Raw genomic sequence first — 15,444 nt, forward strand, 5'->3', positions numbered from 1 at the left:
CTTGTGGAGCTCTTCAGTTATTAAGTTACTTCTTTGTAATATGGATGTATTGCTATATCCTGATATTTCATTATAATTACCTATAATTCCTCTTTATTCTGTACTTTCAGAAACCACACACACAGTATTAAACATAACATGCCAACATCGTAACTTGAACTGGACATCTTTCTTGCCGAAGATTGAGGACAGCTTTTGTATGCTCGCAACATACTGTTTGGAGAGGGAGTAGGGAGGATGAGGGAGTGAGGAGGTGGGTGAGATATTATCCATTTAATTGCATAATGGAACTGTATTTGATTTGTATGTGAACTGTATGTCCAATTACAAAAAACCTTGTTCAGTAATCATTTCATTTGTTAGCCATTGAGGACAGCAGTACCGATCAGATGGAAAAATATATACCAATTGGTGGTTTTCCTAGCGCATGCCACAAAGCTGTTCATCATGTCCGCCATATCCACTGCCCCCATTTTGCGATTATAGTCAAGCACACAGTCTGGGTTGATCTTTCTCTCACCCATCAGGTGGTCCACCTTCCCTGTGGCTCTCTTCTCCTGTAGGTCCAAGGCATAACGATTGGTCTCCTCCACTATGTCTCCACCACTTCCTCTGTCAGAAATAGCTTGAAGCACTCTGCCTCGGAGGGAGATGGCAAGGGACTTTGCACTCCCGACTGGAACTCATCAAAGCAAACAGCAGGACCAGGAAGGGTGAAATGGCTGGCGGCCTTCCAGCTACCGCAGGCCCTTCGTACTTTACCCACTGTTGGTCTCCCTCCATCACCACCAGCATCTTCAAAGGGATCTGGGACTTTGTCGGTTGGAAAAGGTTCCTCAGATTCAGGGTTCTCAATGGCCACAAGGCTGGGGGCAGCTACTCAGTGTCACTTTCAGAATCTGATTCCTCACTGTCATAGTCAGAATCATTGTCAGAATTGACAAAAAACTCCAGAATTTCCGCATTTGTGAGTTGTCTCCTTTTGAAAGACATTGCTAATGCTACAGCTTAGCCCACTAGCTACATACATAAACAACAACACTAAATGGCTCCAAGTGAGTGTCAGGGGAGATGTGATTGGCTGCCGTTGCATTGATACTGATGATTTGTCTCCACAGATGGTTTAACGTAGGCTTATAATTAGCTACAATTGTCCCTGACACAATGACCAGATAGAGCTGTTGAAGGCCTAGCTACTCCATCTAGCCACAACAGTAGAAACGTAAAAAAAACTATCTGTGGCGATCAGTATCATTACACCGGCAAGAGCCACTTGTATCCATAAATCACTGTCAGAAAATGGTTTGTGTGGTAATCATTTCTTTATTTGTTGTTTAATTCATATGTTTTCAAGTACTGGTGACAAATCATGCATTCTGATTCTTGCATAGATTTTAATGGGCACATATGATGTGTGTAAAATACTTTTTCAAAGGTTGTACTGAGTATGATGAGCTAATGCTAAGCTATTTGCCCGGCTATGTGTGGAGCAATGTTTGTTGACATTATTCAATACATTCTGGTTATCACATAAATGTCTGTCAAACCAAAGATATTATAGAAAAACGAGGTGATGGGATGGTTCACTCATCTTTCGAGTAAACTTCAGGAAGAGAATGATGGGAAGTAAATGATGGTAGATCACACAGCCCCTTTCGCCTTTGAAATGCATACTGCAAACAGACCCAACTCATCTTGTCACCTCTTCTTATATTTGGTTGACACAGAAAAACAAACATGGCAGTGCGGACAAACTCTGCCCACCGTCAGATTACATTAGTGTTTTAGAAAGTGTTTTACTCAATTACTTCAATCACTGGTGAGCTCACCCGTGATTTGATAAATTGTAAATAGTAATTGCTCTTAGCTAATTCATATTATGGTTTCTATCAGCTGAGAGTTGGCTAAATATGACAGTTTGCGTTAGCTCACTCTTTATTCAGTTAGCACTAGGACTAATGTAGCCTACATTTCTCCGATATGGATGAGAATTGTATTACACTCTTGCTACTTCTGTGAATGTCTGAACATTGCATCCAAAAATAAACTGCTCACATTGAGGACATAGCGTTATAAAGACTGTTTTTATAAGAAAGAAAATATGTGAAAAAACGGTGTGGCCAGCTCAAATGCTAGATGTTCTAATCAAGTGTTCTAATCACACCGGTTTGCTGCATGGACCACTGTGAAAGGATCACACCTGTGTGTTTGTGCACGTCAAAGGGATAAAGGTCTTATTCACATTGGCTATGGAGAGCGAGATCACACAGTCGTCTGGAACAGTTGGTGCTCTCATGCTTGGTTCAGTGTTGCTTGCCTCGAAGTGAGCATAGAAGACATTTAGCACATCTGGTAGGCTCATGTCACTGAGCTGCTCGCGGTTTGGTTTTCCTTTGTAATCCATGATTGTTTGCAAGCCCTGCTACATCCAACGATTGTCAGAGCTGGCCTAGTAGGATTCAATCTTAGTGCTGTATTGATGCTTTGCCTGTTTGATGACTCGCCTGAGGTCATAGCAGGATTTCTTACAAGCGTCCATATTAGTGTCCCGCTCCTTGAAAGCAGCAGTTCTAGCCTTTAGCTCAGTAAGGATGTTGCCTGTAATCCATGGCTTCTGGTTGGGCTATGTACTGTACGTACAGTCAATGTGGGGACGTCGTCTATGCACTTATTAACCTCTCTGGGGTATGTGGGACGCTAGCGTCCCACCCGCGGGACACACTATTCAACAGCCAGTGAAATAGCAGGGCGGCAAATTCAAAACAACAAAAATCTCATAATTCAAATTTCTCAAACATACAACTATTATATCCCATTTTAAAGATACACTTCTCGTTAATCCAACCACATTGTCCGATTTCAAAAAGGCTTTACGGCGAAAGCATAACATTAGATTATGTTAGGACAGCACCTAAACAAGAAAACCACACAGCCATTTTCCAAGCAAAAACCAAAAATACAGCTAAAATGAATCACTAACCTTTGACGATCTTCATCAGATGACACTCCCAGGACTCAATGTTACACAATACATGTATGTTTTGCTCGATAAAGTTCATATTTATATCCAAAAAACCCATTTTACATTGGCGTGTAATGTTCAGAAATGTTTTGCCTCCCAAAACTTCCGGTGAATGAGCACATCTTTTTACAGAAATACTCATCATAAACGTTGATAAAATATTAAACTGTTATTCAAAGAATTATAGATACACTTCTCCTTAATGCAACCGCTGTGTCAGATTTCAAAAAAACTTTACAGCGAAAGCACACTTTGCAATAATCTGAGTACAGCGTTCATACATGAAACCAAACCCGCCATTTTGTGGAGTCAACAAAACTCAGAAATAATATTATAAATATTCACTTACCTTTGATGATCTTCATCAGAATGCACTCCCAGGAATCCCAGGTCCCCAATAAATGTTTTTTTTGTTCGATAAAGTCCATATTTATGTCCAAATACCTCCTTTTTGTTTGCGTGTTCAGTCCACTACTCCAAATGCAGAAATATGCCAAACGATGTATAGCATCAATATTTAGGACGTTTTTAACATCAATCTTCAGTAATATTCCAACCGGACAATTCCAATGTCTTCAGAAAAGAAAAGGAACACAGCTAACGCTCACGTGAGCGCGCACCTCTGAGCTCATGTCATTTTCTCACTCATCAACTTCCAGGCCCTCTTGTTCGCTCCATATTCACAGTAGAAGCATGAAACAACGTTCTAAAGACTGCTGACATCTAGTGGAAGCCTTAGGAAGTGCAAAATGAACCCTAAGTCACTGTATACTGTATAGGAAATCACTTGAAAAACTACAAACCTCAGATTTCCACACTTCCTGGTTGGATTTTTCTCAGGTTTTTGCCTGCCATATGAGTTCTGTTATACTGACAGACATCATTCAAACAGTTTTCGAAACTTCAGAGTGTTTTCTATCCAAATCTACTAATACTATGCATACCCTACCTTCTGAGCCTGAGTAGCAGGCAGTTTAATTTGGGCACGCCTTTCATCCGGACGTCAAAATACTGCCCCCTACCCTAGAGAAGTTAATGAAGCCGGTGCCTGATGTGGTAAACTCCTCAATGTTATTGGATGAATCCTGGAACATATTCCAGTCTTCGCTAGTGAAACAGTGATGTAGCTTAGCATCTGCTTCATCGGACCACTTCCGTATTAAGCGCGTCTCTTGTACTTCATGTTTGAGTTTTGGCTTGTAAGCAGGAATCAGGAGGATAGAGTTATGGTCATATTTACCAGGGAGGGCGAGGGAAAGCCTTGTATGCGTTTCTATGTGTGGAGTAAAGGTGATCTAGAGTTTTGTCGCCTCTAGTTGCACAGGTGACATTCTGGTAAAAATGAGGTAAAACAGATTTCAGGTTCCCTGCATTAAAATCACCGGCAATGAGTAGTGTCACCTCTGGATGTGTATTTTCTTGTTTGCTTATGGCCCTATACAGATTAGACATTAGAGATGCATGGTATGCATGTGCATGTGTGCAGTCTTTGTCATGACAACAAACTACACCCAATAAACAATAATATTTTCAAAAATAAACCTTCACATACATTATCTTACTAAAACTGTCAGCGTAATAAGGGTCACTCTTGTTATTGTTTTATTATTGAATTTGTAAGCAGATGGTGTCATTCAGCACCATCTTTTGGCCGCTCAGGGAATAAGACCACACAACTTCCAACAACCCACCTTCCAGGGCTGCACACACTTAATAATAATTTGGTGGGTGCTTATATTTGTCCTTTTTCACACATATACTAGTGTGTATTAATATCTGAATTGGAAATGTGTTTTTTGTATATCCCAACTCCCCCTGACACACCCTTGGAGAGTGGGGCCATGGCCAGGGTCTGCCATTATCTTGGTGACACTGGAGCAATTAGGGTTAAGTGCCTTGCTCAAGGGCACATTGACAGATTTTTCACCTTGTCGGGTCGGATGCTCTAACGGCTACACTTAGAAAAAGAGGTGCTATCTAGAACCTTAAAGGGTTCTTTGGCTGTCCCCATAGGAAAACCCTTAGAATAACCTTTTTTTGGTTGCAGGTAGAACCCATTTGGTTCCAGATAGAACTCCTAGAACCCTGGAACCAAAAATAGTTCTCCTAGCCGAAGAACGCTTTTGGAACCCTTTTTTCTAAGACTGTAGGCTACCTGCCGCCCACATTTAACCTGAACCCTGTACGTGTGTGTCCATTAGTGTATATCTCCTGAGAGTAGAGCATGTTTACTGAGAGCAGATAAGAATCGTTCCCATAACCCACTCCCCAGTGTGGGTGTGAGTGTGTGTGTATGTGTGTGTACTCACCACGTTGTGACAGGGGATAAAGATGTCACTGTAGAGTAGTGCACACTCTCTCTTGGCGTACGGCTGTCTACCCAGGTCTCCTTCACACGCTCTCTTCACCACATAGTCACTCTCACACTGACACACGCAGGCACGCGCACGCACACACAAACACACACACACACACACACACACACACACACACACACACACACACACACACACACACACACACACACACACACACACACACACACACACACACACACACACACACACACACACACACACAGTGAGTGGGTGTCTGATTTCTCTTAAATATCACAGGTAGGCCCTAGAGACGCAGGAGACTGGGTTGAAGGGTGGAAGCAGGGGGGGGGGCAGTTGGAATAAGGGTAGGGGCGGGGAAATAGACCTCTTTCACTTTCCCAACTAAAGAAATGTTCCCCCTTTTAGCCAGCTGGTATTCATTACTCTAGGCTTAATTTTTATCATTAGAGAGAAATCCAAAAATCGCTGTGAATCTGTTTAGTTCAGTAGTTATCGTTCCAAGTGGGAGTTAGAGCAGATGGTTCGGAGTTTAAAGTTCCACTTTGTGTGTGTACCTGTCCCAGGGCCCAGCTGTCTCCAAAGCCCTGAGCATTGCTGACCTCCATGTGACTGGACGTGGTCATGTCATTCACCGTCACACTGTCAAAGTTCCCACACAGACCACTCAGGAGACCCTAGAGACAGACGGGGAGAAAGAGGGAGATGCGAGAAAGAAAAAGACGGAATAGGGGTGGGGGTGGGTGGATGTGTGACTGTTCCAACTCAGTTCTGGAGAGAGAGAGAGAGAGAGAGAGAGAGAGAGAGAGAGAGAGAGAGAGAGAGAGAGAGAGAGAGAGAGAGAGAGAGAGAGAGAGAGAGAGAGAGAGAGAGAGAGAGAGAGAGAGAGAGAGAGAGAGAGAGAGAGAGAGAGGTAAAAGTATCCTGACCTTCCACTGTGGTCCAGCTCTGATGTGCACGGTTGTCTTGCGGTCCCAGAGAACGGTCAGGTCCTGTTTGGGGAAGTGGATGGCTGTGTAGTAGCCTGCTGACCACAGCTCAAACTCTGACCCCTTACCTACCACACTGGAGGGGCTCTGGATGAAGAGAAGAGATTACACACACACACACACACACACACACACACACACACACACACACACACACACACACACACACACACACCGGACCAGACTTTGGTTTTGACACATCAGAGTGTCACATGTACTAAACACATAAACTCAAATAATTTGTTTGTTAGAGCGGCTATCAGATCAGTAAGAGTTTCTAGCTAGTCCTAAAGGAGGGTTGGTACTGTCCACCAGGGAGCGCTCACGGACTTTCAGGTTTTAGAGTGAGAAGGGAAAAGTTGGTGTGCATGTGTGTGTGTGATGCGCACAGGCTGGCCTGAGTTGTCGTTGAAGTAAATCTTGGTGAATCCAACATGGATGACCAGCATCTTCATACAGACGATCCCACTCTGATAACAATCCTTATTCTGGGCCACGATGGACACCTCACCATCTATACTCTGGAGAGAGAGAGAGATAGGAGAGAGAGAGCGAGCAAGAGAGAAAGAGCAGTCCTTATCCTGGGCTACTATGGACTGCACTTCATCTATACTCTGGGGAAAGAGTACTGTGTGTGGTGTGCAGGTCTGTCCCCAGGGCTGATAGAGTGCATTCCTGGCGCTCAGTGTTCCTCTGGGGGACTCTGACATTTACAGTAGCAACATCACATTCAGGGTAGGGAACGTACTGAATGATGCAGATAGCAAAGTCATGAAAAGAGCTGACATACACTATATAATTACAAAAGTATGTGGACACCCCTTCAAATTTGTGGATTCAGCTATTTAAGCCATACCCGTTGCTGACATGGGAAAAAAAATAAAAAATTGAGCACACAGCCATGCAATCTCCATAGACAAACATTGGAAGTAGAATGGCACGTGCTGAAGAGCTCAGTGACTTTCAACATGGCACCATCATAGAGCTGCCCCGGTCAAGTGCTGTTATTGTGAAGTGGAAACGTCTAGGAACATGAAATGGGTTTCCATGGCCGAGCAGCCGCACACAAACCTAAGATCACCATGTGCAATGCCAAGCATCGGCTGGAGTGGTGTAAAGCTCGCCGTCATTGGACTCTGGAGCAGTTGAAACAAGTTCTCTGAATCACGCTTCACCAACAGGCAGTACAACAGAAGAATCTGGGTTTGGCAGATGCCAGGATAACACTACCTGCCCGAATGCATAGTGCCAACTGAAAATGTTTGGTGAAGGAGTAATAATGGTCAGTGGGGGGGGGGGGGGGGGTTCATGGGTTCGGGCTAGGCCCCTTAATTCTAGTGAAGGGAAATCTTAATGCTACAGCATACAATGACATTCTAGACAATTCTGTGCTTCCATCTTTGTGGTAAAGGCCCTTTCCTGTTTCAGCATGATAATGCCCCCCGTGCACAAAGCGAGGTCCATACAGAAATGTTTTGTCGAGATCGGTGTGGAAGAACTTCAACCCCATCGAAAACCTTTGGGATGAATTGGAACGCCGACTGCGAGCCAGGCCTAATCGCCCAACATCAGTGCCCAACCTCACTAATGCTCTTGTGGCTGAATGGAAGCAAGCCCCCGCAGCAATGTTCCAACATCTAGTGGAAAGCCTTCCCAGAAGAGTGGAGTCTGTTGTTAGCAGAAAAAGGGGGACCAACTCCATAATAATGCCCATGATTTTGGAATGTGATGTTCTACAAACTTTTGGCCATGTAGTGTATCTTAGTGTACCTGTCAGTTAAAAGGCATATCTGTTTCCGGAAGGATCGGGTGACTTAATAGCTCATAGCCCTGGGTAAAAGAATAGACAACAGAACAGAGAAATGTGATGTGATCAGCATTAGATGGAACACCTAATATGGCTGCCAGTCCAGCCACCACAGAACCTTGATTAGAACTGGAATGTCCCAACGTCCTGCTGATTCTAATTTTATATCCCTGGGAGTCTGCCGCGAACAGGCCTCTCTTTGTGTTACTCAGGAGTGTGTGTGTGTGTGTGTGTTGCTACAGCTTTGCTTACCTCAGTCGCTCTAATTAAAAATCGTTCCCAGATTAAAGAAACTCCTTGGATCCCCTTTCCCTGATCCCAATCTGCCTACACACACACACGCACACGCACACACACACAAACGGCCGAGGAGCACAGCGGCTCTCTTCAAACATAGCACAGTCGCTAACCCAGTGACAGCCCAAGCCCCTAGATTATTCCCGTTATTACTACTCAGTCCCGTGTATGGTCTGCTAGAAATTCTCTCAGTTCTAGGGCTGCTAAAATCAGTAATCCTGTTGAGCTATTTCCCCCATTAGTACTGTTTGCTCTGCCAGTCTCCAACTGTACACTCTCCAGCAGACTTTAAAATGAGGCTCGGGCTTTGGCTAATTGTCCAAAGTATTATCTCCAAGATGGACATGTTGGACATTTGGGTCCGGGATACAAATCCCAACATTTTAGTGTGCTCTGAAACATGGTTAAAAAGCTCTGTTGATGATAATTCCATTGCACTTCATGATTAAAAAGTTTACAGATGTGATTGGACAAAGAAGGGTGGCGGTGTAGCAATTTATGTGAAAGACAACTTTAAGGTGACCTACTAGTTGAGCTACTAGTTATAAATGTTATTTCACAGAATGTTCATTTCTATGTTGCTGGGATCTATCGACCTCCCTACGCCACAGCGGGAGCAACTAGCTCCATTAATAGCCTCTGAAATAGTGATATCGGGGGGTCTGAATCTCGATTAGCTTACTCCCTCGTCTGATTGTCTTAAATCAGCATGTACTGATCCGAACTTAGTCCAACTGACTTCAGAGCCCACTTGTTTGAATGTGGAGAATCCTGCTAAATCAACTCTGATTGATTTCATACTTACAAATAACCCTCCTAAATACTTAACTAGTGGTGTCTTTGCTATGGGACCTCAGTGACCACTGTCCCAAAGTCTGTGTCAGAAACACAAAGTTGCCTAAAACTTAACCATGCCTTATCGCTAAGAGAAACTATAAACACTTCCATTAGTAGGGTTCTGACATGACCTTAACCATTGAGTCTTACTTAGTGTTAATGACACTCCGGAAGCAGAACTTGACCTTGAACAATTCTTTAGTATGTTTATCTCTGTATCTGATAAACATGCTCCTATGAAGAGATTAAGAATGAAAGATAGAGCCAATCCATGGTTCAAGCCTGAACTTGATGAGTTAATTTAGCTAAGGAACAAAGCTTGGTCTGAATCCAGACACACTGGTAACTCTGCTGACTGGTTCATCTTCAGATAACTTAGAAATATATTTACTGCTTCCATAAAAAAGGGCTAAATCGAACTATTTCATTAATTCCATATCTGACCCTCGTGGCAATCCAACTACATTTTGGAAGGCTATTAAATCACTAAAAAGAAGCAGCCACACCTTTCTGCCCAATGAGGTTCTATTGAACTCCCAATACTATAGCAGACAAAACTGAAATAACTGACGAGTTTAACCAACATTTTATTGCAGCGGGACATTTATTTGAAAGGTGAAATAGCAGCAATAAGGACAACTCTGGAAATACTGTTCATGAACATAATACAAGCTAATCTCTGATGCAACCCTGTTTAATCAGAGAGACCCACTGTTCTCTCTTCAGGCAAGTCACTACTAGGGATGTTCTGGACGCTCTCTTAGCTGTTGATGTTAAAAAATACACTGGGGCAGACATGCTTGACCCGTGTCTTCAACAGTTTGCTGCACCTCTGATTATGGTGCCCTTGACATATGTTTTTTATCTATCCATTCTCTTGGTTACTATTCCTAAGGTGTGGAAGGCAGCCCTTGTTCTCCCGCTCCATAAAGGTGGTGATTCCTGCAATCTTAATAATTATTTCCCAATTTCAAAACTTTCATGTCAGGTGAAAATATTAGAACCCTTGGTAAGCTGTGGTCCATTTCAGATAGAAAATGTATCCTGAATACTCACCAGTCAGGCTTTAGGCCAGGACACAGCACCATCTTGGCTGCTTCTCTAGTCATAAATGACATAGTTAATGCACTAGCTAGGAAACAGCACTGCACTGTCCTAACTGGGGCTTATAGCTCTATGTGGATGACACAGTTATTTATTCCCGTGCCCCCTCAGTGCAGCAAGCCATTCACCACCTTCTGCTTGGCTTTAATTCAATTCAAGAATCGCTCACCGATCTTAAATTAGTGTTAAATGTTGATAAAACCAAGTTTATGTCTCCAGCTCTTGTGAAATTGATCCTAAAGACCTGTATCTGTACATTGACAGTAGCCCAAATTGAGCTAGACCTGCATTATAAGTATGTAGGTATTTGGATAAGTTGTCCATTAAAACACACATTGATAAGCTGACAAAAAGTTGCGAGTAAAGATTGGTTTCATGTAAATAAATAAATATTTTCTCACTTTTGAAAATAGGAGGAAAATTGTTCAAGCAACACCGTGTTAAAACCTCTAGATTCAATCTATCACCCAGCCTTGCGTTTTACCACTGGTGATCATTTCTGTATGCATCATTGTTTCTTATAGTTCTGTTGGCTGGGAAACTCTGACTACCAGAAGGGCCCAACATTAGCTATTATTCATATATAAAGCATTTCTCCAGAAACTCCCATACTATTTCACCTCACTCACCTCACATTGGAAATCTAGTAAGACTCAGAAATCTAGTAAGACTATAAGACTCAGTTTCTAGACTGGTTGGTACTAGAGGTTCCACGGGTCTCCTCTGAGTTAGGGAAGACAGCTTTCAGATACTATGCCCCTCCGTCCTGGAATGACCTACAGGTCACTCTAAAACTTTATTCTTTGGTCCCAAAAGGTGAATTTAGGGATTTTAAAAAATGGATCTATGAAAACTGCACTTGTTTTGATTGATTGTATGTATTTGTTTCTACTGCCCTTTTGAATGTAACGTAATTTATTTGAAATGATGTAACTATAATTGTTTTGTGATCATGCTTAAATGTGTTGCTCACATTGCTTGAACTGCTGTTCTCCGGGCACCATTGGAAATGAAACTCTGGGCTCAGTGGGTTTCCCTGGTTCAATAAAGGTTCATTAAAAAAAACACACACACACACACACACACCTTGAGTAAGTAGACCTGACAGTCCGAGTGGTAGTCATACTCCAGGCCATCGAAGGTGTGGTAGTGTCTGTCGCTGTAGACCGTACATACTGCCGGACACGGAGAGTAATTACAGTTAAAATACCCCCGGTGACACACACTGGAGAGAGACAGAGACAGGGAGAGATAGATAGACAGAGGGGGAGAAAAACATACAGACAAAAATAAAGACAAAGAGAAGACAGTAAATGAAACACAATTGAGCATTTGAACAATATTTAGGATGCTAGTGCTCTATTTTATTTCATGTTAACAGCATTTAACAATCCTTAATGGAAACATACACCAAAAAACAATCTTTTGGTATTTGTTTCATTAGTCCATTGTTGATATAGTCCCTAAATGTTGTGCATGTCAGCAATCAAGTTTTCAAGATATATAACTTTCAAAATACAGAAATACAGCTGGCATCAAATCAAATCAAATTGTATTGGTCCTATACACCGAATACAACGTGAAGATTTTACAGTGAAATGCTTACTTACCAGCCCATTCCCAACAATACAGAGTTAAAAAGTATGACAAATATTTTCTAAATAAAAAAAGGAAATAGTAACACAATAAAATAACAATAACGAGGCTATATACTGTACAAGGAGTACCAGTACTGAGTCAATGTGCATCATAGCGGCTGTATTTCTGTATTATGAAAGTTATACTGTATATCTTGAAAACGTTATTTCTGACATGCAAAACATTTTGGGACTATATCAATAATGGACTAATGAAACAAATACCAAAATATTGTTTTTGGGTAGAGGTTTTTGGGGAGGGTCTTACCATCTGTAACAGGGGGTGTCGACGGTCTCTCCTGGCAGATACTCCAGGCCCAGCCAGGCACAGGGACAGTTCTCTGGGTAGTAACACTCCCCACGGTGCAGAACCAGCCTACACACACACACACACACACACACACACACAGTCAGGTAGAACCATTACAACAATCAGGGCTCAAGCATGTGTGTGTTAATAAAGTACTTATTTCTGTGTTAAAAACCTAAGCCTGGTAATATTAAGCTAACATACGGAATTGTTTTAAGATGGTCATACCATTGATCATTTAGTTATTTGATTTGGAATTTTAGGACCCCTGCAGGTATTAAAAAAAATGTCTAAAAACATTATTTGATAAAATATTGAATTTGGCCTTTACTGCCATAGCTCATAGAAAATGCATTGAATAACACATTCCTTGCGGCACAAAACTACTTCCATACTACTTCCAAAACTCATAGAACGAGTCTCCCCTCCCCTGATATTAGTTTGTACCCTAAACGGTTTGGATGTTACAAAACTGAGAACACCATCATCTTTGTGAACCTTATCTTTCCATAGTTTGTAGGCCAAACCATTCGGACGCTACAGACGTTTTTTCGTGAGAAGACTGATTTTCGGGATGTCTCCAGGTCTGACAAACAGCGCTGTAGCTCTGCCACTTTCCACAGCAGATGTGGAAGGCCGACATTGGAGGATGTGTTGGATTGAGACGCAGCCCATACAAAAAAACTTTAAAACTTAAACAGATGGATTTTGATGGGGATTTTTTTATCATGTTAATTAGTTTGACGCAAGGGTGCGCCAATCGACTCCATTTTTTTTTAAAAGAGTTAAACTAACACACAGACACACACCCTACCCAGGTGGGCAGACACAGCCAGGTATGCAGGGCGTGGTGGGAGGACAGGTGAGGTTCAACATCAGGTTCCGACAGGTGAGCTCACAGGCCACACCTCCTCGCCAAGCCACCACCCCCTGGACCCCCTGGGGTTCAGAACAGCCGTGGAACACCTTTCCCTCCGGACACTGGCCTCGCTCCGGCTCTAAAACACAAAGACAGAAGTCATTCAGAAACAGAGCTTTGTTGATGGATGGATGGATGGATGGATGGATGGATGGATGGATGGATGGAGAGGAAAATAAAAAAAACTTTATTTTAACCTTTATTTAACTATGAAAGTCAGTTAAGAACAAATGATGGCCTAGGAACAGTGGGTCAACTGCCTTGTTCAGGGGCAGAATGACAGATTTTTAACTTGTCAGCTCGGGGATTTGATCTAGCAACATTTCGGTTACTGGCCCACTGCTCTAACCACTAAGCTACCTGCCGAGAGGGATGGTTGGTTTACCTCTTTCTTCTGGTACACACTCCATCCTTCCATTCCTGCAAAGACTGTTGATGGGAGACAGAGTGGGAGAAAGAGAATAAACATTTTTCAGAGCTCTAACATGACCAATCAGGGAGATTGTTTGAAGGGCGTTATGTCTGTGAAGTGATCTCTCTATAACCTCTCTATGAACCTTCTATGTATCATGGCTAGTGTGTGTGAGGCTGCTTACCAAGGGCCGGCGGCGCTGAAGGACACCTCCCCTGGCTGGGACACCCCGCCAATAGAGTAACAATGACACTGAGACCTGAGAGAGAAAAGAGGAGAGGATGATGGAAGGGTCAAGTCCTATGTGTTTGACAATGATGATGATAATGTGCTTTTGATCAAGATTATGGTGCATACTTGCCTGACTACTCAAACTCAATTCTTCCACTGCTCTATGTTTGCTACATACTTCAGTCTGAGACTGCCATCATTGAAGTCGTTTGTGGTGATGTTGAAATTTGGGTTGTTTTCCAAAACAAAGTCAACAGCGATTTAATCATTTATAAGCAATCGAGTATCAAAGCCTATGATGAATTTTCTAAATGCTGCTTTACAAACATGGGTTCTGGCTCTGGCCCCACTCATCGATTTCTGGGACCAATCAGAACGGTTAGAATTGGTTTGCGTTCCAGAAATCGTTGTGGAGATACTAAGATCCAGACTCATTGCGGACAAGAAACTAACGTCCATGGACGTGGCGTAGCGTTTTACCGAAGCAAGGTGTTTGGGTAGCCAGGCAAGATGCATGTTAGGTGATAATGTGTAAGGGGGCGGAGTCTTACGGCTGAACGCAGCGTTGTCGTACGTCATCGTAGTAACTGCCCTCTGAGCAGCCACACCCCTCAGCACAGTCTTCATGGTTACAGGTCTCTCCGCTGGAGAGGGAGCGGCACGAGCGGCCACAGGACGACACACAGGACTGGAACAGCATCCCACCCATACACACCACCCCTACACACACACACCTGAGTTACACACCTTCGTCACACCACCTACACTGTAACAAATTGCTGTAACTTTACAGCCAAAAATATACAGTTAGCTACTGTAATTCTATATTACAGTACAGTGCAGTACTGTAAAAAGCAATGCATTATGGGGGCTCAATGGCATTCCGCTACACTGCTGTAAAATTTTGCTGTATATTTTGCTGTATATTTACAGTAGCATACTGTGAATTATGGTGCATTGTGGGAAAATGTTGTGGACGGGGAAAGAATGTCTGGCTCATTAACGTATTTGGAGGTGTGCCTTGTAAAAAGCTATATTTGTTGCACTCGTAAGTGAGAAAGCTGTACACCTCAGAACACAGTACCATACCGTATTTTTGTACCGCCAAAAACCTTTTCAACAGTAGTGGATGCATGGTATTGTTGTTTCTGGCTCATTAACATATTTTGAGGCATGCCTTGTAAGAGGCTATATTTGTTGCACCCATCAGTGAGAGTGCTGTACCAATTTAACTGAAATGTGGCAGTAGTTTCCTAACAATTGAATATGTGTAGGAAACAGATCAGTGACAGAAAGTCTCAAACCTAAAAATGGGCCAAACAATTGTTATTTACTCTGAGTTTCATTGTATGTTCACAATGCATATAGTGAACTCTGCTGGTCAGCAATAAATAGCAGCATATGAATATCTCTAGTTTTCATTAACACTTTGTGGCACAGCGGCAAGTCGTTGGCTTTAGTAGCCTATAATTGAGAGAATACCAAGTTAACACCATGCTTCACTTTTTTCCCTTCAAGTTTACACATTTTTCTTAACTGAATC

At 42.6% G+C, this 15,444-nt stretch overlaps 1 protein-coding gene across 1 annotated transcript in view; it reads right to left on the bottom strand.

The window, feature by feature from the left end:
• The window catches only part of otogl (otogelin-like), a 57,723-nt gene that overhangs the window by 20,359 nt on the left and 21,920 nt on the right, over positions 1-15,444 (bottom strand). The window contains exons 18-27 of the mRNA XM_045697212.1: positions 14,453-14,621; positions 13,855-13,929; positions 13,644-13,687; positions 13,154-13,337; positions 12,298-12,405; positions 11,479-11,617; positions 6,737-6,868; positions 6,288-6,434; positions 5,916-6,035; positions 5,332-5,448 (exon numbers count right to left, since the gene is read on the bottom strand). Of these exons, the coding sequence (XP_045553168.1) occupies positions 5,332-5,448; positions 5,916-6,035; positions 6,288-6,434; positions 6,737-6,868; positions 11,479-11,617; positions 12,298-12,405; positions 13,154-13,337; positions 13,644-13,687; positions 13,855-13,929; positions 14,453-14,621 (1,235 nt within the window). The remainder of the gene's footprint in view (positions 1-5,331; positions 5,449-5,915; positions 6,036-6,287; positions 6,435-6,736; positions 6,869-11,478; positions 11,618-12,297; positions 12,406-13,153; positions 13,338-13,643; positions 13,688-13,854; positions 13,930-14,452; positions 14,622-15,444) is intronic.

Source organism: Salmo salar, chromosome ssa16 (assembly GCF_905237065.1).
Source record: "Salmo salar chromosome ssa16, Ssal_v3.1, whole genome shotgun sequence".
In the NCBI taxonomy this organism is placed as follows: Eukaryota; Metazoa; Chordata; class Actinopteri; order Salmoniformes; family Salmonidae; genus Salmo; species Salmo salar.